The sequence below is a fragment of the Rattus rattus genome, chromosome 1, assembly GCF_011064425.1.
Source record: "Rattus rattus isolate New Zealand chromosome 1, Rrattus_CSIRO_v1, whole genome shotgun sequence".
NCBI lineage: Eukaryota > Metazoa > Chordata > Mammalia > Rodentia > Muridae > Rattus > Rattus rattus.
In genome coordinates, this window is record NC_046154.1 from 29,316,616 (window position 1) to 29,342,928 (window position 26,313).

Consider the following 26,313-nt stretch of genomic DNA (forward strand, 5'->3'; position numbering starts at 1 on the left):
ATAAACACAGACACACCATCTTGGATTATACACTCAACCGGAAAACAGTTCTCAAAGGTTTTATTTTAGAGATTGATAACATGTAACTGTGGACCGTGGCTTAAACAGAGCTGTTGCCTCATGCTCAATCCAGTTTTCTGTGATTGCGTTTTTTGCTTCTTCTGGGAACTTTGTTCTTAGGGAGCACACTCTAAAATGTTTAATAGGCGAGATGCTTTCCTCTGCATATTTTTTTCTTTTTTTCGGAACCTCTGCATATTTTTATGTGAAAAAAAATATATGTTTACGGAAAGCTGCAGCGAATGAGGGCAAACCTGTGGAAAAGACACTCGGGGGGCTTCTTATGCTAGCTTGCAACTTTTCGAGGAAATCGAAATTACCTTAACACGAACATTTAACTCTTCCCGAAAACAAAAGAAAACCAAACAGCTCAAACCGTAAACAGACTGTACCCAGTGGTATGCGACACCGAGAGCCACTGAGGATTGTTTTGGTTGAGGGGGGCGTTAAGGGGGGAGGCAGGCTACAGTGGGTTCTGTGGTTCCTCCCCAAAGATAGGTTCACATCCTGCCTCCCAGAACTGGAAAAAAAAAGTGAACTTATTTGGTAAAAGGATCTTTGTCAATGGAATGAAGCGATCTTTCAAAACGTGCTGTATGTGTTGGCGTGAGTCTGTGTGAGTTCAGGCGTGTGAGAGTACAGGTATGTATGTGACTGGCTGCAGGAGGTCAAAGGGCAGCTCTCAAGAGGTGATTCTCCTCTTCTCTCCTGGGCCTGAAACTCAGGTCATGAGGCTACCACCAGTAAAAGCTTTCACCCACTGGGTCATCTTGCTAGCGGGGGTTAGGGAATGCTAAGAACTCCTTTGGTCTGGGATGCAGCTCAGTGGGAGAGTTTTTTTGTCTAGCTTATGCAAAGCCCTGGTTTCAATCTCCAGAAGCAGGAAAAAGAAAAACAAACAAACAAACAAAAAAATCGTTCTGAATTTCCCGTTTGGATCCTAACCCACCGACTAGAGTCCCTCGGAGTTAAAAGATGGAAACTAGCGGAGAGACAAAGAAGGTGAAGATGAGAGCCGGGCACGCATCAGGGTTAAAGGAGGAGTCTCTTCTAGAGCCTGAGGTTGGAGTGTGGGCTTATGGACATCGAATTTGGACTCCTGGCCTCCAGAAGAAAGATAATAAATCCCCATTGTTTCAAGCTACCATTATGGTAACTCAGCCCCAGACACCAATACAGCTGCCCAAAGGGAAATTAGGCCTGCAGAGCGGCTGCACTCTGGGGCAGCTGTGGTCAGGCAGGAGGCGACCATCTCTCCCCTCTGTTGTTTCAGATGGTTTCCTCTGGGCCCATGGCCTCCAGCAGCTCCAAAAGAAAACCCAAAACGAGGGGTGATTGGGCGGGCGGATTTGTGTCATGGGGTCCATTAGCCCCCACTAGAGTCATTCCTAAAGATGAGGGGTGCCAAGTTGAGCCTCACCCTCCAAGAAAGGGGCCTATATGGGCCATAAAACACAGTACAACAAAACAAAAAAACTGCGAAGTGCTTCTCTCCACAGTGGGTGCCCAGTCAGGAGGAGTGGCTTCCGAAGTTAAGCCTATCCCTGAAGTCCCAGAGCTCTCTTTCCTCCTCCTAGGTAAGCCTCCAGTATTTCTGCATTCCTGGAAGTTTCTGTTGTCACTTTGGTTTAATGACATCTTGCTTACCCTGTTGGGCAGGCCCAAGGCAGAACATCTGTTCCAGCTGTGAAGCTACCTGCCTTCTTCGGGCTCCTAATTCTCCTGGAACTGGCCCCTTCTCTTGAAGTGACCATTGGGAGTGAATGTTGCCCTACTAGCTGCAGAGATGAATCCATAGGTGGTCCCCTGACAAAGGCAAGGCCAATAAAGAAGGATGCCCATAGGTGGTTGTAGCTCTGAACTGTGGACTGAGAGAGAGAGAGAGAGAGAGAGAGAAGAGAGAGAGAGAGAGAGAGAGAGAGAGAGAGAGAGAGAGAGAGAGAGAGAGAGAGAGAGAGAAAGTTTATTTGAGTCCCAGTCCTAGAGAGTCCAGTTCATGGACTGATGGGCTCATTGCTTTAGGGACCACACCTTGGCAGGAACGCGTGGGGGTGGGGCACTACTTCTCACTTCATGGGCAGGATGTGCAATGAGGGATCATAGGACTAAGGTCTAAATATGCCCCTCAAGTGCACGCCCACAACCAGCAGAAGACCCCTCCCTCGACCTCACCCCTTCAAGTCTCCACCCTCCCTAAAACTGCTGGATGGAGGACCACGCCCTCAGCCATGGCCCCTCGGAGGCCATTCCACATCCGAACTGTAACACTGAGGTCCTTGATTTGCTCACAGCTTTTGCTGCTCCGCGCCCCAGCCCCGACGTTGTTTATTTGTGAGCTTAAGATAGACTTCTGTCTTTTGCAACATGGAGCTTGCAAAAAGATCGTGTATGCGCGGAGTAAAACTCGGAACCATCCACTTGTGGCGAGTGCACACGGCACTGAAGCCCAATGTTGGTTCAGCTCCTATTGCAGGTGGGGAAACCGAGGCCTAGAAAAGGGAGTGAACCACTGAGGCCACAAATGTTTGTGCGGGGGGACTTCAAACACACCTCCTCAGTGATCTGCCACTCTGAGCCTCTCTCTAAGGACCTTCCCTAATTCAGGGGTTTGTGTGTAACCTAGGGTGACTGGCTTTAATTTTTATCTGCCTCAGTTTCCCTATCCTGTCCCTATGGGCTCTCCATTCCTGGCAGAAGGGGGCTAGATGTTAGCATGCTGGTTGTTTTGAGGTCTCCAGGGGACAAAGGCCATTATTATTTAATTACTGGGAGTGGTAATTAGAAGGGAAAGTAATTGCTGGTCCTTTTATTATGGCCTTGCGGGCCCATCTCTCACAGCCCTAGGCCAGCAATAAAAGAGAGCTGGCAAAGCGCTGTGGGAAGTGTCCCTCCAGAGAACGTGGCCCAGGCCTGGAGAAAGGCTATTGAAGGTTACTGCGAGGGGCATCACCTTCTAAATGTGTTTTGTGGATGACTCTACCTTCCTACATCCCACAGCTCCTCTAATCCTCCTAGGAATAAGGATCCCTGGGCATGCACTGGGCATAGTTCTAGGTACCTGCTCTTCTCTGGACAAGATCCTCCCACCGAAAGCCCAGTAGATGCCTTCTTACAGCTAATGCTTGGCATGTGTTCTAATCCTGACACCCTGCCCCGCTGAGGAGAGATTACCGTACCCATTTACGGACTAGAAGACTAGTATCTCAGGGCTGGAGGCAGAGCTCACTTGGAAGAGTGTTTGCCTAGCGTGCCCTGGGTTTCACCTCCAGCACTGCATGAACCAGGTGTGGCGGCATCCATGATACCAGTGGGAGGATCCCAAGTCCCTCATCCATGGCTACCTATTGAATTCAAGGTCAGTGGACGGAGGTGGGAAACGTCAAGGCGGAGCAGAAGACTGACATCTCCTGGGGTCCTATATGTAGTGGAAAGCAAGGTTTGGCCCCCAAGTGTCGGACCTCAGAGCCTTGGTACTCTCTCCATAGATGGAGCTTGGTCCTTATTCTATTGGCCGTTTCTCCGGCGAAGAGCTTAAAAGCCCAGAGGCACCGACAAGCTCAGGGATTTAACAGTATTGGGACCTCGTGTCCTCTGTCCTGCCCTGTCTGATGAGGTTCTGGCCTGTTGCTGGCCCTGCTCTGTTGGTCTGCCTTGTTCTCTGCCACTCATCTTAATCCCTGATCCCAGCCCTCCTGATGTCAGAGACAGGAGGATGGCTAAAATGAGGCCTTTACCTCTGGGCAATTGAGAGTGGACCTGAACTGCAGAGCTGGAATTACAGACTCCTGGTGGTCTCTGGGCTGTCTCGGAAGCCCAGTCAGGACATTCCTTCCTCCTGTTCGAACCCTGATCCCTCAGCCTTGCAGATTTGGATAATAGTTAACTAGAATTTCCCCCATACCTTGGTGGAAGTCCAATAGTGTGCTCAAGAGCTTTTCGATTCCCAGTGATTTTCACTTCTCCCTCCTGCATTCTCATCTCAGCACCTCTCCACTTGTCTGTACTCTCCACTCAGCCTTCCCACCCCACCCCCAAGCGCCAAGCCAGGATACCTGGTGCCACCTGACCACAGTGCGTGGTTCATTTTGTTAAATGTTTAAGGAGCCGGAGGATGTTTACATCACTTTAAGGTAAGGGGCAGCAAGCCGAGAAAGATCTGCTCTCTCGCGCAGGGCACTGAGCCACCTCCCCAGGGTCTCCCCTCTTCCCAGTCACCATACCCACCAAGTCAACATTGGATCACAGACTTCAGCTCATGCATTCTGAGCCCCTTTCACCTTCGAAACGTTGATACCCACTGCATTCGTATGACATGAATGAGCACGGAAGTATTGAGTCTGCAATCCAATATCAGAGCCAACGATTAGGAATTTGAAGGCAGAATCGTAGCTGGAACAGCTGTGCAGAAAGGAGAGAGGCCCTTGAAGTTACGAGAGCAACCTGGAGGTGGCGTAAGGCTGTCCTTAGAATGCCAGCTCTGGGTCCTGACACAGGGTGAGCAAGGGTTTCCCTAGGTGAAGAGACTGTGGGTGTGGTTAGGTGGAGCATCCAGTCTGAGCCTGCGTGTGCAAAGCCTTGCAGGAAATGAAATAATACGCATTGCCCAGGTTTGTGTGGCTGGAGACAGACACCAAGGTGGGATCCGATGTTAGTTAAGGACAGAGATCAGTAAGGGCCAAAGTCAGGTTTGGAGGCTCAAATCCACCATGTAATGCAGAACTTTTCTTCTTCAGCTCACATACAACTGTGGTTTATCTCAAGTTCTGAAGATCTGTCTGCTTAATAATAGGCTAGCGGGTTGGGGGAGATGTCTCTGTGGGTAAAGTGCTTGCCATGTGCGATGGGTAGCTTTAACTGTCAACTCCACACAAGCTAGAATCACTTGGGAGAGGTTCTCAGGGAGCGGTGGTCCATTGAGGTGGCCCATGGGCGTGTCTGTGGGGGTGTCTTGATTGTCGTAATTAATGAGGAAAGAGCCACTTTGAATGTAGGTGGCAGTTTCACCTGCCTTGCTTCTGTCTCCTTCGCTGACATCAGAACCGGCTTCTTTAGGCTTCCAACGTGAACCGAAGACCAGCAGCTCTCCAGGAATCTTCTAGGCTGCCGGTGCCAGATCGGAACTGTTGAAGCAGCCAGGCTTGTAATCCAAGCAACTACTGAGCTGTCTGCCTCCCTGGTGTGAGACAGCTATTGTTGGACTGCCCAACCATATTATGTGAGCCAATCTAATAAATTCTCTCTTGGTATTTACTCTGTGGGTTCTGTTCCTCTAGAGAACTCTAACTAATGCACCATGCAAGTGGAAGGACTTGAGTTAAAATCCTTAGAACCCACATAAAGCCGCACATGTAGTGTCTGTATTACCAACGTTCCTACAACGAGATAGGAGGTAGGAGACAGGAGAGTGACTGCAAGCATGCCGGGTGCTAGTCTGGCATAGGCAGGTGGAATCTGAGATTAACCTCTGACCTCCACATGTCCTGCAGCACCCACACCCACTCCTACACACACCACACACAAGATTATTTTTTAAATAGTGAGCTAAATACTTAGTTTCCCTCGAGAATGTGGGCTGCCCTGGAAGCCTCTTGCTTCCCCCATACCTGTCCAGCACTAAATCGGAGTGGCTCCACTTGCACCACTAACTCATGGTCCGAGCTGTATTCATCCTTCGTGAAGAAGACTTTGAAAGTCTCCCCACTTGGCACCCCTACTTCCGCTCTTTGTCCCATTCCAGTCTGTTGGTGTCCCGTGACCATATGAGCACTTTTGATAGAACTCGGGCCAGAAGTCATGCGTGTGATTTCTCCTAGGGACATGTGAACAACTAAATGTCTGTTCACCCAGACTGGGCATCAACAACCAGCCAAAGACTCCATCTACCTGAGTGACTCCAGTCTGGCAAACAACGAATTGAGTCTATTTACAGGAATGTGGGTGAAGGACTCATAGGTGAGCCCCAAACAGCCACATCACTGAAAAGCCCTTCTCCTCCATGGGAAATACTCTTAATTAAAACAAAACAAAACAACAAAAACAAACAAACAAACAAAAAAAAACCCCAAAGCTTTATTGGAGTGCCCGTTCCAGTTAACCACCCTTTAAGAACTCTAAATCGCACCTCCCAAGCCAGATGCAGCTAAGGCAGGATTACAGCATCTGGGGGGGGGTGTCAGGAGGGAATGGGTCTTAATCTGAGCTGAGGCTCCGGTGATTTTCGCTACCTCTATTTGAGAAGTCTTGTGGGACGCATGTGTGTAAGCACAGCTCCTGTGATGTCAAGTCAGCAACACCATGCCATACTCTCAAGACAGAGGTCCATAATAGGATTGTTACACGATGCCTGATTTTTATAAAATCGAAATCCTAAATCCTCTTCTCCCTGGGCCCACACGAAGCACCCATCCCTCAGGATCATGTCACAGTTGCCTCTTTTGATTGCAGGTCTGTTATCCCTTCTGTGTGGCAAGCTCTTCCTCGCTCTGGGCCTCTATATGCCAGTCTCTCTCTTAGAATCACAGTTCTCTTCCTGGTTTCAGCTTAAATCCCTTTTCCTCTGGAGAGTTCACCAGGATCTCTTCTGCCTCCCGGCATTTCAGATCTATCCTCTGTAGTGCTCATAAGCCCTAAATAAATAAATAAATAAACCAGTACAGGAATTCTTTGCTAAACCCTGTCCCTGAGAACAAACTTTTGGAGAGTTCACGCACATCACGAATAGCTACGGCTCTTCCTCACAGGGAACTCAATCTCCCAGCGTCCATTGCGGTTGGACAGGCCATGTGACTAGTCTTGGCCAATGGATGGTGAGGAGTGAGAGGAGTCACTTCCAGGCAAGAGCAGTAGAAAACCCATGCACCTGGCCATTCAGACAATACTAAATTCCAATGGTACTGTTCAAAGATATCAGTGACTAGCCAGTCTAAGGTCCTCGATGACTAGAGCAGGGGATCCATGTGAGCAAGTGGCACAAGCCAGCAGCAATCTCCTGTTGTGTTCTACACCTGAGGTTCGGAGCCCTTTGTTACTACAGCACAGTCTGGGTAGTACTGTGCTCTGTCTGAATGGGAACCAGGGTTTGCCCTTCGCTGCCTCTGCAGAACCTCGGGCCCTGAATGAGACCCCACAGTAGGCACTTGGTGAGTATGTGCTAAATTATTGAAGATGTAAGCCATGGTTCCTTCCTCAAGCAAATTACCCTGGCCTGGTATCAGGGTGTTTGCTTATAATCCTCATACTCGGGAGACAGAGGCAGGCAGGTTTCTGAACGTTTGAGAGCAGCCTGATCTACATAGAGAGTTCCAGGTCAGCCAGGGTTACCCAGTGAGATCCTGCTAATTTTCTTTTTCTTAAACTCATATTCAAGGGATAAGTAGATCTACACAGCAGGTAGAATGGAGTCCGGAGCTACACTGTCCACATTAGAGAAATGGGGTCGGGGAGAGGGATCAGCCTCAGTCACAGAGGGCTTCCTAAGGGAGAGTAAAAACGCGTGGAATCGGAGGATCCGTCTGCTCAGTAAGCACTTACTGGATGTACTGTAGCCAGTTTGCTAGCAGGACGTTTGGTGGCCCCAGGAGTTCTGTAGAACCAGAAGGCACACCTCTATCATACAAGGGATCTACAATGGATTCCTAGAAACGTTGTTGATATTTGCTCGCAGGCTTGACTAATAGACATTTCCCAGACAGAAGAAATCGAGAAAACCACTGAGATCCAAACTAGATGGAGGAGCGCAAGCAAGGGCAGGGAGGTGATTGGGGCTGAAGGACAGGGAACCACCTACCTGGCTTTAGCGGGGAGAATGTCAATACCAATGGCAAATTGCTGAGTGTCCTATTTCCGGCTTCTGTGTGTCATGGCATATCATTTACCTTGAGGCCACATTAATAAAATTCTGGAAGGCTCTGAATGGATTTTACTTTATTTATTTTTTATTATGTGTACAGTGTGTGTGTTCATATGGGCTTGAACATGTATGTGTGAGTGCAGGTGCCCAAGGAGTCCAGAGGAGGACAGCAGTCCTCTGTAAGTAGACTTGCAGGCAGTTGTAAACCTCCGGTTGTGGATCCTCTTAACCACTGAGCTCTCTGTCCAGCCCCCTCACCTCTCCTCCTCACAGCTTTTAAATGGCTAGGCTAAAATCTGAAGGGTGAGGTGAAACTGGTCAGGGAGGGTGTTGTGGAAGGACAGGTGAGCCCTGGATGGGGGAGCCACATAAGAAAAGGGATACGGCGACATGGGATGGTGCCCATGCTGGTTGTAACAGCTTTGTGGGTGGTCAGAGAAAAGACCGGCAAGGCAGGGATGAGCCTGCTGATGTTTTCTGCACACACAAACCCCTAACTCTGCACTCAATGCCTTCAGTGTCCTGTGTCCTTGGACTTGGGCCCTGATGCCTTTTCTAAGGTTATTCTAAGTACGAGTGATGGCCACACAGTTACATTTGAGGACCCCTAGGATGTTCAGGGCAGCGATGAGCTGAACCTTTCAACAACGCCATAACTAGTATAGTCAGGGTTGCTTTCTTTTTAGGCTTAATATGTATGTATGTATGTATGTATGTATGTATGTGTGTATGTATGTGTATGCATGTATCTATGTATATATGTGTGTATGGTATATATGTGTGTGTATATTGTGTATGTATATATGTATTATGTATGTATTATGTATGTATGTGTGTATATGTATTATGTATGTGTGTATGTATATATGTGTATATGTGTATGTATATATGTATTTATATATGAATGTATGTATTCAGGGTCTCACTGTGTAGCTCTGGTTGTTGTGGAACTTGCTCTGTAGGCCAGGCTAGCTTCAAATTCACAGAGATGCTCCTATCTCTGCCCCTGTGATACTGGACTCAAAGACATGCAACACCACACCCAATTATTAGGCTTTATTTTTAAGGGCTATTTTAATATTTACCAAAACTTCGAGTATATAGTAGAGGGTCCCCCTTATATACTCCTACACTCTTCCCCCATTACCAACATATTATGACTAAGTGATACAATTTTCCACAATTATTGGTAGATAGTTTTATTGACATAATTAATTAGAATCTATAGTTTGATTAGAGATTCTTAGTTTTGCTTTAATACCTATTTTTCTGCCCCAATGCCTCACCTAGGGCAATCCCATTGCACATAGTTGTCCTGTCTTCTGAGGCTCTGCCAGGCTGTGACTTTCAGACTTCCCTGGTTTCCCTTTGTTTGTTTTTTAATGATCCTCACTGGTCTGAGAAGTAAGTGGGGTATTTTGTTTCACCACTAGTGGAATATGCCTGAAATTTTTTGCCTCATAGAAAAGAATCCCACCAAGGTACTGCCATTAAAAAAAATCACTTGGGGCTGGAGATATGGCACTGGCTGCTCTTTCAAAGCACCCAGGTTCAATTCCCAGCAACTACATGGCAGCTCAGAACTGTCTGTAACTCCAGTTCCCGGGCATCTGATGCACTCAGATACTAATGCAGACAAACACCAATGCACATAAAATAAAAAAAGGAAAGTGTGTGTGTGTGTTTGTATGTGCGCGCGCGCGTGCGTGCCCACAGGGTTTTTATTGCTGCAAACAGACACCATGACCAAGGCAAGTCTTATAAAGGACAGCATTTAGTTGGGGCTGGCTTGAAGGTTCAGAGGTTCAGTCCATTGTCATCAAGGCAGGAGCATGGCAGCATCCAGGCAGGCATGGTGCAGGAGGAACTGAGAATTCTACATCTTCATCTGAAGGCTGCTAGTGGAAGACTGACTTCCAGGCAGCTAGGGTGAGGGTCTCTTTTTTCTTTTATTTTTCCCCTCCCCTCTTCCTAGGATGAGGTCTTAAAGCTCACACTCACAGTGACACACCTACTCCAACAAGGCCACATCTCCTAACAGTGCCACTCCCTAGGCCAAGCATTTACAAATCATCACATTCCACTCCCTGGCCCCCATAGGCTTGTCCAAACCTATGAGTCTATGGTGGCCATACCTAAACATAGCATAACACAAAATCCATTTAGTCCAACTTCAGAAGTCCCCGTAGTCTATAGCAGTCTCAACAATGTTAAAAGATCAAAGTCTCTTCTGAGATCCATCCAATCACTTAACTGTGATTCCCAAATCAAGACAGGAAATAAGCTGGGCAGACTCCAAACTCTGCACCTCCATGTCTGATGTCAAAGCAGTCTTGATCTCCAATTCCTTTTTCATCTTTGTTGACTGCAACAAACTTCTTTTCTCCTGAGCTGATACCACTCCGTTAGCAGTTCTCCTCAGCAGATAGCCCATGACTCTGGCAACTCGAACATCTGGAACATCTCGGGGTCTCCAAGGCAACTTCAATGTTACAGTTTCTTGTTTCAATGTCTGGAATTCACACATGAGCTGATGGGCTCCTCCAAAGAGCTGACATCACTTCTCCAGCTCTGCCCTCTGTAGCACTCTAAGCTCAGGTCGATCCACTCCACTGCCGATGCTGTTCTTGGTGTTGATCCCATGGTTCTGGCATCTCCAATACACTGGGGTCTTCTGCTGCAACTAGGCTTCCCCAGTAGCCTCTCATAGGCTCTCTTCATGGTGCCAAGCCTCAAATCCTTTGCACGACTCTTCAGTCCTGGGCGGTAAACTACAACTGAGGCTGCACCTTCACCAGAGTTTCCTCTGACTTCGCCCTGCCTAAGTATCGTTCACCGTCTTTTGGCTTGGTGGGCAAGTCTAGCCAGTGGTGGGCCCTCAGCGGACTGGAGAGGTCTCAGGGTCCCACCTTGCTGGGGACCCTTCACCTTCATTGCACCACGGAGATTTTTGGATGAGCCCCTGACTGACCACAGGGGAGGGTCAGATCTCCTGGAGCTGGGGTTACAGGCAGTGGTGGGCTGGTTTTTTTTTTTGTTGTTTTTGTTTTTGTTTTTCTTTTTTTCGGAGCTGGGGACCGAACCCAGGGCCTTGCGCTTGCTAGGCAAGCGCTCTACCGCTGAGCTAAATCCCCAACCCCCAGTGGTGGGCTGTTTAACATGGCTGCTGGAATCTTAAACACTAGTCCTCTGAAAGAGCAGCAAGTCCTCCATCTCTCCAACCTCTAACGAGTTTTGTTTTGCTTGTTTGTTTGTTTGTTTGTTTGTTTAAGATTATTTATTGCTTTTAATTACTCTGGGGGAGGGGGTAGGTGCACCTATGAGTGAAGGTTCTGGAGAGCCCAGAAGAGGGCATCAGATTCCCTGGAGCTAAAATTATAGGCCATTGTGAGCTACAGTAGCTGGGTGGTAGAAACCAAACTCAGGTTCTCTGAAAGAAGAGCCCCGTGCACTCTAACCTCTGAGTCATCCCTCCAGCCCCGGAAGGTTTGCTTTTCATCACACGTCAAAATGTGCACACATCAGCATGATTCATCACCGCTGATGTGACCTTCATCAGTTTTCTTTCTCCTTTTCCGACTGTGCTCTTTGGAAGGAAGTCACTCTGTAAAACCCACGCCCCATGTCCCCCACCTTGAGTCTTCTATATGGGTGATTTCTCTCTTCACTGCCATCGCTGGCTGGTGCGTTTCCTCACAGAACCTTCTCAGCTCTGGGCTAGTCATTTTGTTTTACCCTTGTTCTGGAAACCAAAAGGCCTTCCTCTCTTCTCCTTCAGACTCACCCCAGAGCCATGTTCTGAAAACAGTTCCTGTCTCTCTAGGAGCATGGACTTCTCTGTGTTGTCAATACAATACCATTCCAGTAAATTCGTGTCGCTTGCTTATTGTGCCTCTGCCCTGTGCATTGAATTGTGTGCTTCATGCTTGAGCAGGAACCAACCACTTCTGTGGGTCCCACCTTGCAGCTACCCCAGTGTGCGACATCCTGTGCTAGACTGGAATCCCCACGAGGACAGCGATTTTGTCCACTCTGCAGAACTGTGCTCTTAGCCAACTAGCACACATGCCTGTGAACTTTTACTTCCTAGAAGGCAGGACAGTTTTTGTGTCCTTCCTGCCCTGGGATGCTTCTTGAAAGCAGAGGCAGCCTTGATCCTCTAGGCCGGCAGATGGACGTCAGAGTGTAACAGAAATCTAAGGCGGTTTGGAATCGGGAATGTCTGCCTCCTCAGGTAGAAGTGAAGTTTAGAAGTTGACACAGCCCGAGAGGCCGGATCAAGAGGACTTGGTGACTGATTGGCTGGGGAGGGTGAGGCGGGAGGAGGAGTCGCGTAGATGGCTCTGAGGTCTGGAGCTGGGGGACAGCCGGTGCCACCTCTGATAGATTTTCCAGAAGTGCTGTCAGCCCCTGGCTGCCCCACCGCTGGGGCTCAGGCCTAGGGTTGGGAAGCCGTGTCCTGGCCTGAGCAAACTTCTGCACCCCCACCCCGCCCCCACGTCCTTTCTCCAGAAATAAATAACAAAAATCTTAGCACGGATTTTTGAGCCTGACCGTTTGTCACCGTGGAGGGGGGTGGGCACCGTGGGGGTCCGCACCAGCCTGTGGTTTCCCAAGGAGGGACACCCCCACCCCTCCCAGGAGCAGCGTGGCCAGCCAGTCCCGGGTCCCCAGGCCACGGCCACCCGGGAGCGGAGTCTGGGCGGGACAATGGCCGGGGCCGTCCGGGCCCCGGGAGCCCCCTTGCTGGGGAAGGGGCTGTCCTAGGGCCGAGCGCCGGTGCCCTCCCCGCGCGGCTCGGGCGGGCGGAGGGGGCGCGGAGTTCCTTTGTGGCTCAGCCTCCGGCGGGCGCGGCGCGGGCAGGGGGCGCGCGCAACTTTCCTTGGCGGCGGCGGCGGCGAGCGCGAGACGAGGCCCGGGGCCGAGCGGGGGCCCCCAGCGCGCGGCCGTCCCCGCCCCGCCGGCCCCCCTCCTCGCCGTCGCCAGCGCCGGGCGCGCCCACTGCCGGAGCCCCGGGGCCGGGGCGGGCTGCGCAGCCGAGAGGCGGGGGGCCGGACGCCGCTCGCTCGCGGGGCCCAGCGCACTGGGGGCCGCGCGGCTGCACAGCCGGCTCCGCCGCCGCGGCGCCTGCAGAACCCAGAAGTGAACAGCAGGCGACCCGGAAGGTTTGCGCGCCGCTCCGCACCGAGCCCCAGCCGCGCGCCGCCGCTACCGCCGCCGCCGCCGAAGCCGGGAGCCCCCAGCCCGGCCCTGCTCGGGCCGCCGGGCTCGGGGCTGCGGCCGCGTCCCGGAGCGCCGCCAGCACTGCCAGGTCCGTGCGGGCCCGGGGCGCGGGGGAGCGGGCCGCCGCGGGAAAGTTGCGCCGAGTTGCGGGGCGGGGCCGGGCGGGCGCGAGCGCTGTCAGCGCGGGGCGGTCGCGCTGCGTGGGCCTGGGGGTCGCGCCGGTGCCTCGGGCCCGGCCCCGGGGCGGCTGCGGCGGCGACGGCTGCGCGCGCGGGGTAGGCAGCGTCTCCCGCGGCGTGTCTGGGGCTGGTCTCCGAGTGTGTGCGTGTGTGTTTTCCTAAGCCGGGCTATTCAAACCTGCTGCAATTCTCCGGTAAACAATGATTCATGGGGCTTAATGCAAATAAACGGATTGCAAACGGCGCGGTTCGCGCACTTTGCAGCCGGCCGGGTGGAGCGGCCAGTGCCGGATTTCTCCGTTTTTTTGCAGATCTGCAGAATATGGCGTCCCTGTCCTGTTTTAAAAATAAGCCAGGCTGCCATTTTTGTTTTTCTTTTGTCTGAAGATTTTAATAAAACTGTCTGAGAATGTGGGAGAGGCGGCTGGAAGCAGAGGGGGCACCCGAAGGGTTGGCTTTTTTCCTTTTCTTTGGAGAGAGCTGGGAGCCTTTCGGGGAGGTGAGACACAATACAATTACACTTTAAAGGAAAAATAAAGGGGAGAGAAGCTGCCGGGTGATTTGGGGGGAGGGGGCTGGGAATTTAAAGTTAACTCTGAAAGTTTTCTTTTCTTTCTTGCTTTTTTTTTTTTTTTAAGATTTTTTTTTTCTTCCCCCGAGGGCCCTGAGATGCCGCGAAAGGATATGGGGGCCCATTTCTCTGTTTCTTACCCCCAGCTAGTCGCCTTTGCAGGGTTTTTTAGGAAAAGTTAACTGCCGGTTTCCCCAGAGCTGCGTGGGTGGGGATGGTGTGTGTGTGTGTGTGGGTGTGTGTGTGTGTGTGTGTGTGTGTGTGTGTGTGTGTGTAGGGCTGAGGTGAGAGTTTTGGGGAGGAGTCGCTTGGACGAGGCTCTGTATCAAAGTGGTACTGTAAGGAACTGTAGCCCCAGATTTGGGGGAGGTGGCTGGCTCTAGCGGCTTAGAGTGGGCCCAGGGTTTGGACCTAAGATCCCTGTCATGAAGACCCTTCTCGTCACCCTGTCCTCCAGCAGTGTGACCCTTTAGGTGCTGTGTGTGTTGGAGGTGGAGGGAGGCTTGCCCACTTCATGGGTGGCCAGAGCCCCTTGGTGGACAGGAAGTTTTGGTAGCCCCCTCTTAGGGCAAGTCTGATTGATCGCAGTCGAAGAACCCCCTTCAGTTATGGGTGGTCTTCTTAGCCTCCAGAGATGGCTTCTGTTAATGAACGTCCTTAGTGGTGGGTTTTTAGCTGGGAACAGGCCTGCAGCTCCTGTGGGTCCCGGTCTACATAGGAGTAGCTGGCTGCCTGGCCCTTGTGATACAGGGCCTCTCCTCTGTTTGTGTTAACTCCTTTCTGCCACCAGGCCTGCCACTTTAAAGTCTCCTGATTGGACATCAGTTGAGTTTCTGAAGTGTCTGACTGGACCTGCTGGTGACTGTGCAGGCAGCAGAGTGGTAGAGGCCAGGCCCATAAAATCTGAACCTGGTCTTTCCCCCTTTTTGGGAGAATCTGTCCTGGGAGGACCCTGCTCTGTATAAGCATAGAGCCTTTGTGCTTATCTAGGGCCCCCACCCCAGCCCCACCCCCATTTCCTGGAGGGAAAACACTAGGAGTCTCCCTTCAGATCTGTATCCTCGCTTCACCAGGCTCTGTGAGCTTCCTCAGGGCAGTCAGTGGTGACAAGGTCTGGGAATGTTGAGCTGCAGAGGTAGGCATGCCTAGGTCACCAGGTTATGAACCAACAAGGTCTTAGATGGGGAAACTGAGGCCCAAGAGTCACACTTCTCTGCCCAGTAGAGGAGAGCTGAGGCCAGGATCCACTGCTGGGTTCTGTCTGCTGTACTGTTCTGCAGAGCTGTCACCCACATAGTTTGTCGTGGACAGAACTGAACAGGAGTAGGACAGTGTGACCCCCCCATTTTCCCTTGGACCCCGTTATCAAAATTTTTCAGGAACCGGAACTTTGCAAGGCGCACAGTGTCATACGTGGCTGCAGCCATGGTAGACCGTTCCCAAAACTGAGTTGAGGTCAGATGTTCAGGTGGGGGACAGTTGACCTCATTTTAAGATAGAAGAAACTGAGGCTTGGAGAGGTTGGGCAGTGACCGGAGGAGGGCTTTAACTCGGGCCTGCAGACTCCTTGTGTGGGCCTTTCCTAAGTGGGTGGTGCTGTGGGCAGGACCTTTCCCAACTTCTAGTTTTTGGTCTGAAATTCTTGTGCTGACCCCAGTGGCTGTGTAAAAAATCCAGAGGCTCATCCCCACCCCGAAGAATGTCAGAGATGGAAAGGCCCTGGGAGGTCATCTGGACTCAAGAGAGGAAGGCACTGGCTGAAAGTCTGGCCCCCGCTAGTTCTGGATGGAGCCCTGTTCTCCTGCCTCCTTTTCCTATGAGATGCTTGGAGAGATAGTGAACCACTGGGCCCAGTGTCGAGGTGCTAGCTGGTGCAGGGGCTGGGGGGGATAATGGCCACACTAAAGAGGTCGGTCCTGGGGGCTCAAGAGTCGTCCCTCTGTGACCTTGGGAAATGGAGGCCAGCTTGGTTGTAGGCGAGAAGGCTGGTGTGTGAGGGAGCTGTGGCCTCGGTCTGAAGCTAGCTAAGCCCTGCCTTTCCCTAGGCAGTGGTTCCCCAACCCCCACCATATTCTTACTGTTCGTATAGTCTCTCATTTGTGGCTAGGCCATTCATTTGTTCTTCCACTGTCTACTCCTTAGTTTATGGTTTAGTCAGTTCAGTAGTCTGCTTGTCCGTCCCTTCATTCATCCATCCATCCATCCATCCATCCATCCATCCATCCATCCATCCATCCATCCATCCGATCAATCCAGCTCCCCCAGCCCAGGTTGGACAGATATGAGAGGCAAATACAGCCCTGTCATGTTCTAATGCCGACAAGGGAGAAAAGCCAGGGCTTCAGATACGTTCCTAGGGATTGAGAGAGTCAGAGTCTCTTTAGCAGGGAGCCTGGGTCCTAAGATCGAGCCCCATCTGGGTCGGCTCTGAGCATGCTCTGTACCTGTGTGAGCTTCAGAGTGAGCACCTGTACAGTGCTCTCCTTAGTCTCATCCGCCCTAGGTGGAAGTAACAACAGTGGCTTGGATGTCCCCCACCCCCAGCCGGGCATGTGCTGGGATCTCTGCATGTTCCTTGCCCCACAAGGATTGTCGCTGACTTTTCTAGGCCCTGCCTTGACTTTGTAAACCATGACGGGAGTTTTCAGAATGCCAAATGATCTGTGGACCCCGACAGTCCCATCCTGCCTCTCTCTTCCCCTGCTGAAAGTTCCCCTGCTTCCTGAACATTTAGAAGAAGAAGGAGTCGCCTAATGCTGGGCCTTTGGGGGGCTTCTGTAGTTCCAACCTTGGCCTTTCACCTCTGCTTTCCTACACCAGCCCTGCCCTGCCCTGTTCTGCCCTGCTACCCCCTTATCTTACCACCTCTAGTCGCGATAGCTTCTTTTGCACCTTCCCTGGCCTGGAATGTTTTTCCCCAAATCCTTGCATAGCTGGTGGCACCATCGAACACCACCTCCTCAAAGGGGCCTTTGCTGACCATTTGCTGTAAATAGTTTCCCACTGTCACGTGAGCCCCTTCGTGTTTTCTTCGTATTTTCTGAGACCTTCTCATTCTCCTGTTTGTTTGTACTTCTCACCGTCTGTCCCGGGGACATGTTTAAGTTCTAGGGAAGCTTAAGCTCCCCTCAAGCTTCCAGTGAGGCTCTGGCAGCGGTGGGGACGGGCTGTGGAGCCAGGTGTGGTGGCAGCCGCGGTGTCCTGGCATTGCCTGGGAGATGATCTTACATCGAGGTCTGTCACCTTCCCCTGGGAATCTTGGGGCTGTTGTTAGGCATTAATGAGATGATTAAATCACAGACTCAGGCTCAGAATGGGTACAAACCCAAGCAGCTTTTCCACCCAGAACCTTTGACACTTTGACCGTGACCCTGTCATGAATCGCCACCATGTGTTTAGGGAGCAGCAGAGAGTGCTTACTTTGTGACAGACCTCGTTCTCCGAGGCCTTGTGCCTGTGGAGATAAGCAGTTGTCCTTGTTACCCTCTTTTGCAGCTGAGGATGTGTAGACATGGAGAAGTCAGGGAGCTTCTCTCTGGGGAATCGAGGAGTGGTTGGTGCCAGGTGGGTGCACTGCTGGGTCTGGTTAGGATCCCACAGTTGTTGTGGGGAAGCCCAGCTTACCTGACCTCTGCCCACATCCTGAAGAGCCTCTGCTCTCTCCCCTAGAATTCCTCCCCAGAACCCTTGTCACCCATGGAGGTCAGGTGGCTGTCACTGCTAGGATACCGTTTCTTCTTTACACGTGTAGAGTTCCTACACCTTCCTGTGAATGACCGTGGGAAGCCACATTAGGGTTCCGGCTTCCAGGGGGCATTGACTGGGTCAGTCTGGTGGCCTTGGTGCGCAGTTTTGAACGTACGAGTGAATGAACCGATGGGTATACAGAGACCGCTAAGTATTGCCTGAGCCCGCCCCTCCCCCCGCCCCCCACCCCCACTTCCATCTCTGTAGCTGACACTTGCTTGGGGTCCCTGACAGGCTTGACGTCCTCAGGGAAATGAGACTCACTTTCTGCTTCTGTAGTGGGCATCTGATGATGCTTGTGTAGCCGATGTCTTCTTACTGGGGAAACTATAGGGTTAGGGAAGAGGAGTGGGCTGTGTCTAAGACTGTACGCGTCTCCTGAGGCTTTCTTCAGGCTTCAACAGGCTGCCCAGCCTGTGCCTGGGGGTTCAAGGGCAGGAGGAAGCCCTGGTTGGAGTAGCCATGCCCCGTTGAGTACCATCCCCTCCCCCCATCACGGGGCAACATTCCTGAAGCAAAGGGCTATGCCTGACACCGAGGAAGCCAACTGTTGTGGAAGTGTGTTGGGGCTGTGGTGGGAGGAGAGCTTTCTGGAACCCCAGAGGGGACAAGTGGCTAGGTGGTGTCATCAGTAGGTCAGGTGTGACAGACACGCTGAGAGAGATGACTGTAAGGCCTACGGAGTCTTCAACCTGCTGATTCTTGTCTACTGTGGTGGCCAGTAAAGATACTCCATTTTGAGCTTTGGGCAAAGGCAGAGCAGCGGTTCTCAACCTGTGGACTGTGACTCTTGGTGGGTGGGTGGGGGTCCCAGACAACCCTTTCATAGGGTCACATATCAGGTATCCCGCATATGGAATCTTTGTGTTACCATTCAGAACAGTAGCAACATTGCAGTTAGGAAGTAGCAATGAAAATGATTTCATGGTTGGGGGTCACCACAGCACGAGGGACTGCCTTAAAGGGTAACAGCATCAGGAAGGTTGAGAACCTCTACCTCAGAGAATAGTGTAGTTAGCCAGGTACTGGGGTTCTGTTGGGGGACACCTGGCTGTGGTGAGTAGACTCCCCACTCCACTCAAACACACACAGTCATACATGTTCTACCACCATTCCTGAGTCTTCCTGTGTCCCCTGGCACTCCTGTGAGTGGTGTCCACTCCTTGCCTGGATCTTCCTGGAGAAGTGGAGTCACTCATGAACAGGAGAAGGCAGAGAACTTGGGGAGGTTGTGAGCAGCCAGGTAGGGTTGGGGAGAGTTTGGTCCAGTTTGTAGTAAGTCTTCCCCGGACCGCTCACCCACGTGACCACCCGGTCCTTCTGCCTGGGGTCCGTTCCATTTGCTAGCCTTTACTCAGGCCTGAGCCTTGCCTGACCTGGCCGCAGATGGCCTACATGGGAGGGGAAGAACTACTTCATGGAGGAGTTCAGAGCAGACTCTGGGATTCCCAGTTTGGGACCTGTCTTGGAAGACAGATAGATCCGTGTCAGTCAGCAGAGCAGCCCTGGTGTGGGGAAAAGTCAGAGGAGCTGAAGGGGGCTCCCGCACCCCAGACACTGGAGCGCGTATGTAAGGCTCCTCTCCTCGCACCTTAGGAGCCCGTCCCGGGCAGGTTAGCGTGCGTAGTGACTGCATATCACAGAGCCAGGCACTATTCTGGAACCTTATGCATGTTACCTGTACTGTCTTCCCTGTGGCCGTCCTGCGACACACTCTCCACCCTCACCTGTCAAAGACTTTCCTATAGGCCAATCATACATACATACATATGTGTGTGTGTGTGTATATATGTATATTATATATATACATACACATGCATATACACACACACACATATATATATAAAATCATTTTTATATATGATTTGAACTCTGGGCTTTGTGGTGTTCCCAAGGCCCAGGCCTGGGCTCTCTGACTATAAAACCCACCCTTTCAACCGCCCTGTGAAGCCTAGGCCCACCTCTTCCCAGCAGTGATTGGTTGAGCCCCTTCACTTCCTAGAGAAGGACCCAGAGACCCAGAAAGGCTTGTCAAACTTTTCTATTCCCTCAGCCCTCATCGATTTATAAACTTAAGTGGCTTAGTAACTACAGAACATCATGCCCAACCCAAAATCAGGGAGTGCTCTGAGAATCTGGAGGGCAAGGTCAGGGCTTGGGGACTGGGCAGATCTGAAGTAGAACAAGGTAAAGCCCCATCCCACCCACCCAGATGTCCTGACAGGATGCTTTTTGATACATTAGCATGCTGCCCAGGTGGTTCTAGACATCTTTCTGGGAGTGTGCCACATTTCAAAATGTTCGCAGCATCATTCTTGAGAGGTTGGGAGGAAAGTGAGAAAGATCTGGAGAGCATCTCAAGGGACCTGGGTTGGAGACTATCACCCTGATCAGCCCGGCATCCCCTGGGAGAGCTCGCAGTAGAGAAAAGCCCCTGTAAGGTGATGGTATCTCAGGCTGCAGAAGGTTCACTGCCCTGCCGTCTCGGGGTGTCTGGTGCTGTGTGTGAATCTGCTGAGGGTACAGGGATGGGGGAGTGGGAGGTCAGGGAGGGCACTGTGTGCACAGGTCAGCCCTCTGCTAGGATCACCCCTCTCTGCCCTCCCAGGCCTGTGGGGCTACGAAACCTGCCCTAATTGGATCCAGGATCCTCAGTCTTGTTCTTCACAGGAAGTTCACGGAGGCCAGTTCCTGAGGCTGGCCTGGCCTCGCTGCAGTTTTAAGGGTAGAATGAACTGGTCAGCAACAGGGGCTTCATGGAATGGGGGACTTAGAGGACAGAGGGGCTGTGAGAGGCAGATGTTGAGCATGGGTGGCTGGGTGGGTCTCAAAGAGCCAGGCAGAGGCAATCTCACCTGAGCGTCTCGCAAAGCCTCTTGCTTGTCCCTTCTCAGCCATCCCCCTGGCCACATAGGGTTTGTGTCCTGGAAACTTTACTCTGGATTGCTCAGGGCCCTCCCTCAGTACGTGAACCGCTCTGTACCTGCCTTACACTCTACCTGCTCCAGATCACCATGCTGCCATGGCGTCTCCTGACTCCTGCCTGTGCACATCTGCTCTTCAGGGTCAGGGAGAGCAGGGTTCACTGCTCTGGGAATGCTTCTGTCTAACCCTCTGCTCTTCTGACATGAGGGGACCCTGCCTCACTGAGCCCTTCCAGGCCTTATAGAGCACCAATGTGACTTGGGCCCTGCCCACCTCCAATTTGGTGGCTTTGCTATGGTCCTAACCTCAAGTGTCACACTTGGCTGTTGGGGTGACCATATTTAGAGGTCTGAGAAAGGAGTGTGGAACTGGGTAACCTGATTCCTATTGGGGGAAAGATTGGGGGAAAATTGCCTTGAGTCTAAGACCTGTCTGTTGAGCCATGTGGCCCGACTGGGGAACAGGGACTGTAACCATGAACCCTCAGATAAGCTGTCCTCACCCAGCTCACAGCTTGTGTGGGGAACTGGATAGACAAATGACCAGACCGTTCACCCATGGCAGTGTGGTCTCAGGATTCCTGCTCTAGAACCTGCATATGCGTGGCCCAGGCTGGCATACAAAAGCAGCTTGTCTGGGGTGGGCAGTACAAGTGCTTAGAGGGGCAGAAGGGTAGGTGCGGTTGAGGATGGTGGGGAAGAATGTGGCCAGCAGAACCTTGTGGAGGAAGCCTTGGCTGACAGCTGTGGAGTGAGGACTTCCCCAAGCAGTGGACCTATAAGAGGCTTTCTGTGGGAGAGTGAGTGACAGGCAGGCTGGGCTACCCCTTGGCCTGTCTTCCTGGCCGGTGGAGCCCCTGGATGTAATGAGACTGAGTCCTTTCCTAACTGCCCTTCCACTGGGGCCATGGGTGCTGCTGGGGCTTGCAGTGAGACCCTTAGCTTCTCTGTTGGAAAAAATTTGGAGAACTTCACATTTTCGATAGGAGGCAAGGGTGCCTTGCTTTTCAAACAAAGCTTGCAAGAGCCGCGATTTTATTCTAAGAGCATCCCTCAAGACAGCTACATAGCCACATTATAGAAAAGTTGTAAAACACAGCTATGAAGTACATCAGCCCCCGGCCCTGTCTCTGCCCTGTTCCAGCCCCCCGCACCACTGTTAGCATTCAAGTTCCTTAGTGGCAGCCCATCTTGAGCTTGGTTTTTATCTTTCATTGGCCTCCTGGCTGCTGTCTCACGAGTAACTCCCAACTGCCCATGGACCGTTACTAACTATACTTTTTAATGGGTGTGGTAGCCTGAACTCCAGACCCCCATAATCTGGATCAGATCCCCACACTCCCTGCTTGGCTGTGGGCAGCTCCCTAGTCCTCTGTGCCCCTGGTCCCTAAGAGGCTCATATGCACATTGAACAAATTACAGCAGTGCCTCTGTGCACAGTCTCAGGAGAGTCACTTCAGAGCCATCTCTCTATCGCTTGCAAGTTTGGCTGTCCTAGGTTTTTGCTTCTAAGAACCCACGGACATTAGCAGCGTTGTGCATGGAACCTCGGGTTGTTTTCTAGGGATGGCTGACCAAGCCTGGGCTCACTAGGCTGGGGAGCGGGGGGTTCTGAATGTGCTTCGAGCTCTTCACACATCATGGGTGGATTCTTTCTGGAGATGCTCGTTCCGGTTCACACTCCCTCCGATCACCCACAGGAGGGTCGCCGTCACTGCATCCCCACCAGTAATTGGGTGTTCTCGTTTTCAGAGTTCTCTTTGCCCCTTTGGCGGCGGAAGCCAGCTGACTTTCCATGGCTAGTGAGGCAGAACCATTGGCCGCGGGCACGGGCTGTTCCCATCTTTAAGGATCGGCACACACACTGCCCCCTCCTCATGTCAGCGGGGATGGGATAGAGCAGATATGGGCAGCAGGGCCGAGTGTAATGCAGGGGGCACTCAGAGAAGGGAGGACACTTACTTTCATCCAGACTGTAACACTTTTAGTTCCCTCCTCCTAACCATGCATGCACACTGTCATTCATTCATTCATTCATTCATTCATTCATTCATTCAATCATTCACTCATTCATTCATTCACTCGCTCATTCAAACACCAGATGCTGCCAAAAGGTCTTTGATTCTTTCTGATGGAGCACCATGTCTAGGATGGCTAAGAAAAGACAGGTGTGGGAAGGGCCCTGATGATGGGCGTGCAGGGCGCAGGGCACAGAGCCCACGTGGGGGGTTAGCCGACCCCACATGTAGATAGAAGAGTCTGTGCATCGAGAACCGTGGGGGGCGGGGCTGGGATTGGCCAATGAGTGGTCCTGGGGTCCTTGAAAGAGAGAAAGCAAGAGGGAAAGTGGATACTGTGGGGAGAGGAACTGTCAGCCTGGGTGGCCATTGCGCAGTGGGTCAAGCAATGAGGTCAGAGGACAACCAATGACCACAAGAACTGGCCACATGACCCAAGTCATCCTCACTGCAGTAGGGAGCCTGGAAAGCTTCTAGGTAGGGCGGGGTGCGGTGAGTGGAGTAGTTAGGGTAGGGTGAAGATGGAGAGCCCGCAGGGGCGGGATTCTTCAATAGCGGAGGCCAGAGCGGAAGGACTGGGCCAGAGTGCCTGGTGAGCGGCAGAGACCTACTCTGGGCTCCAACCTGTGGAGTCCTAATCAGGGTCAAAGTGCACATTGTGTTGCCTCTTTCAGGAAGCCCTCCTGACATTCCCCCAGCTTAGTTTTAGGATTGGGCTGTGAGAGGCCAGATGCGCAGTGGTTCTGGAGAGCCCCGCATCAGTTGAGCTGACTTTCCCATGAGTCTCTAGTTTATCCCCTTAGGCTCCCAAGCACTTTCTTTTACTTTTTTAAATAATAAATTTATTGTCTTCATTTTAAAGAAACGGAATGCCATGACTGGGAATTTTGAAATCAGAGAAACAAAGACAAAACCCCATGCATCTGAGGCTAGCACCTCCCCTTCATGCAGCTGAGGCTAGCCCCGCCCTCTGGGCTCTTCGGCCCCCCTCCGTGGGCGTGGTTCCCTGCAGCCTCCTTATAATCAGAGGCCCTGCTGTCTAGATCCGGCTCCTCCCACTTCCCCATCCCTACCCTCCCACTCCCACCCCAATTGGCTTTGTTGAAAGTCTGTTCCCATGTGGGACTGGGGGATCTCAGTTTTAATGTCTGTGGTGTGGCTTGGGGAGGGCAGAGCCTAAATTCGTTGAACTGACAATCCTCACTTCTTCACCCTAGCAGCTGTGCCCCCCACTACCTACAACCCACCATGGGCTGTGTGTCCTCTGTGTCCCCTGGTCCAAGTCTGTGCTTTCCCCATGCGGCAGAGCCTGGTACTTAGTGTGCCCTTCCCTCTGGAGTTTGCTAAACTGGCTTCAGAGGCTTTCTGGGAAAAGGTGACAGAGGGACCTGCTTTGAAATCTGTACTGAGCTCCGTAGCCTCAGCCGTTGCCTAGCCTGTCTGGACCTCAGTTTCTTCATCTGTACTATGGGTCTGTTATTGCAGTAATGGCTGTAAATATCCTGCTACAGTCCTCAGCCTATTGTAGGTGGCCCACCTTGGGTAGGATGCTGGCCCAGGTGAGATCCCAGATTCCAGCCTACCTGGGAAGAGCTTATAGATTCTCTAGCCACTGTGTAAGAACCACGCCAGAATGCATGTGTCCCTTTAGGGTTGGGACAGGGCTGGGTGGCACCTCACTCCCTCACTCACTTGCTGTGTGACCGAGCAAGTTGATTGATGTCTATGAGCTACGCTTCTGTCAAGTGCTCATTCCACAAAGTCACTGGGAAGAGTCAATAACTCGAATCATAATCTGTTCAGCACATTGGTGTTTAAATCAACCGTAGCTGTCATTTTATTATTATTGTTATTGTTATTCCCATATACAAGGTGCCGTTGGGAACACAGAGGAAGTGACTGACTGGGGGTTCAGGGAAAGCTCCGTAGAAGAGGGAACACTTGAGCTGGGTCTTGAAGGATGAGTAGAAGTTCACCAAGTGGGAAAGGACCCTCTAGGTAAGGAACCTGTGATTCCAGACTGCGGGTCTGTTAACGAGGGGTTTGTTCTTTGGGGATCAAGGCATTGTGTCCATCAGAGTGCTGAGTGCCCTTCACTGCTGTCCTCTGGGGGTCTCATGGGGGAGGTATGCTTGCCCTGTTAGTGTTGGTGGCTTTGGCTTCCTGTTCCCATGGGTCCATGCTTGTGGCCACAGGTCTGTGTCTGTCCCGTCTGGGTTTGGTGCTGTCTGCATGTTGTGTTAACTGTTTGTCTCCGTCAGTGTCCAGAGATCTAGGCCACACTGTGGGGACAGCTGTATCCTTCCCTGGCCACTTGCTCTCCATAGAGGCCCCTTGGGTCACTCCCCTCTGGTTCCAGCCTCAACCCTAAACTCATACTTCTAATTGGGAATTCCCCTGCCACCCACTCTGGCTTCTCTAGAACCTGCTGTAACTGACAGGGTCTTACAGACCACACCTTTCACCCCTTTACCTACTGCTGCAGACACCTAGACCCCGGGCCTAAGAACTAGGGGTCACCTCAGAGCCACGCCCAGGCTGACTGTCCATGTTCTTCTGTTTGTTGTCTCTCTGAGAGGCCACACATCCCCTCATCTCGCTTGCCTACAGGCCTTTGCAGACACTGCTACCTCTACCCGAATGCCTGCCCCATCTGCTGGTTGAGTCCCACTCACTCTTTTTAGACTCATCTCCCCTGGAGGCCTCCTTGGCTCACCTCTGCAGGGTAGGCCAGCATCGAGGCAGCTTATTCCCTTACTAGGAAGTTGAGCAAAAGACTTGCCCAAGGTCACACATTCTGAGGTGGAATCAGGATTAGAACCAGAGCCTGCTGTTTCCTGGTGGGGGGGAGGGAAGTGCTCAAGGCCAGACTGCTGGGGAGGCATGGGTGGATTGGAGAGTGTCTGAAAAAAGCCTCTCAACCCTTCTCAGCTGGGACCGGTCTGAGGTGGGAGGGTCACTGTGTGTCTGTGACTTGCTCAGAGGTGGGTGACAGGGGAAGGGGCTTGCCACGGGAGAAAGTCAGGGCCAGCACAGGCGGACTGATTGCAGAGCAGCTTCTGAGACAGTCTGTGGAGGGGCAGGGGTAGGAGGGAGCTGGGCCTAAACTCTAGGTGGAGGCTCAGGTTTCTTGGTACTTAGAGCTCCTGGGTGGATAGGCCACTGGTGCTGAGCTTCTAGGGAATGGGGGTCCTGCCCGATTCTGAGGGTAGGAGGCTGGGTGGGAAACTGTGAAAAAGATAAGAAGGCCCAGATGCACAGGGACCCCTCGTGGGCTCAGGTGGCTCTGCAGGGAGTGGCCTGGTGGTGCGTAGGCCTCATAAGTGGGAGCTCTTTTCTGAGTCCCTGCCGCTGCCTCAGGAGGCAGTCACATCCGACCAACCCCTTTGCTGGTCCCTGGTCTGGCCCAGAGTTTGTGAAACAGCTCCAGGAGACAATGTCAGCCTTCCACAGTTAAACTTCCCTTACCTTTTAGAACAAGAGAAACAAATGGCAGCTGTAGGTGAATTGCAAGGGTCAGGGTCAAGGTGCGTGGCTCTCTGTTGCCAGTCTCTGCCCAGTGCTGAAGGCCCCAGCTGCCTGCCCGTGTCTGCTCTGCCCATCCAGTGTGGACACTCAGCCCCCACAGGTTTGGCTCCTGCTTCTACCACAGTGTACTCCCCTCCGACTTTCGTGTCCCCTCTGCCACGTTGCTCCCTTGGTCCAGCTCTTTGTTGCCTTCCTTCTATCCCCTGTCTCATCT

At 52.1% G+C, this 26,313-nt stretch overlaps 1 protein-coding gene and 1 long non-coding RNA gene across 5 annotated transcripts in view; both read left to right on the top strand.

Annotated features, from left to right (window-relative positions):
• Positions 1–6,906: 6,906 nt before the first annotated feature.
• Positions 6,907–7,972, top strand: LOC116886931. Its single transcript, XR_004386195.1, has 2 exons — positions 6,907–7,199; positions 7,724–7,972. It is a non-coding gene; the product is annotated as an uncharacterized LOC116886931 (long non-coding RNA).
• A 4,959-nt stretch (positions 7,973–12,931) lies between these two features.
• The window catches only part of Znf362 (zinc finger protein 362), a 34,153-nt gene continuing 20,771 nt past the window's right edge, over positions 12,932–26,313 (top strand). The window contains exons 1-2 of one of the 4 annotated variants that reach the window (XM_032897470.1): positions 12,932–13,220; positions 24,444–24,569. In XM_032897470.1, coding sequence (XP_032753361.1) covers positions 24,532–24,569 — 38 coding nt within the window. In that variant the 5' untranslated portion in view covers positions 12,932–13,220; positions 24,444–24,531. Of the gene's footprint in view, positions 13,221–13,416; positions 13,811–22,881; positions 24,570–26,313 lie in introns of those variants that run through there. The other 3 variants (XM_032897489.1, XM_032897496.1, XM_032897480.1) reach the window with 3 other exon arrangements.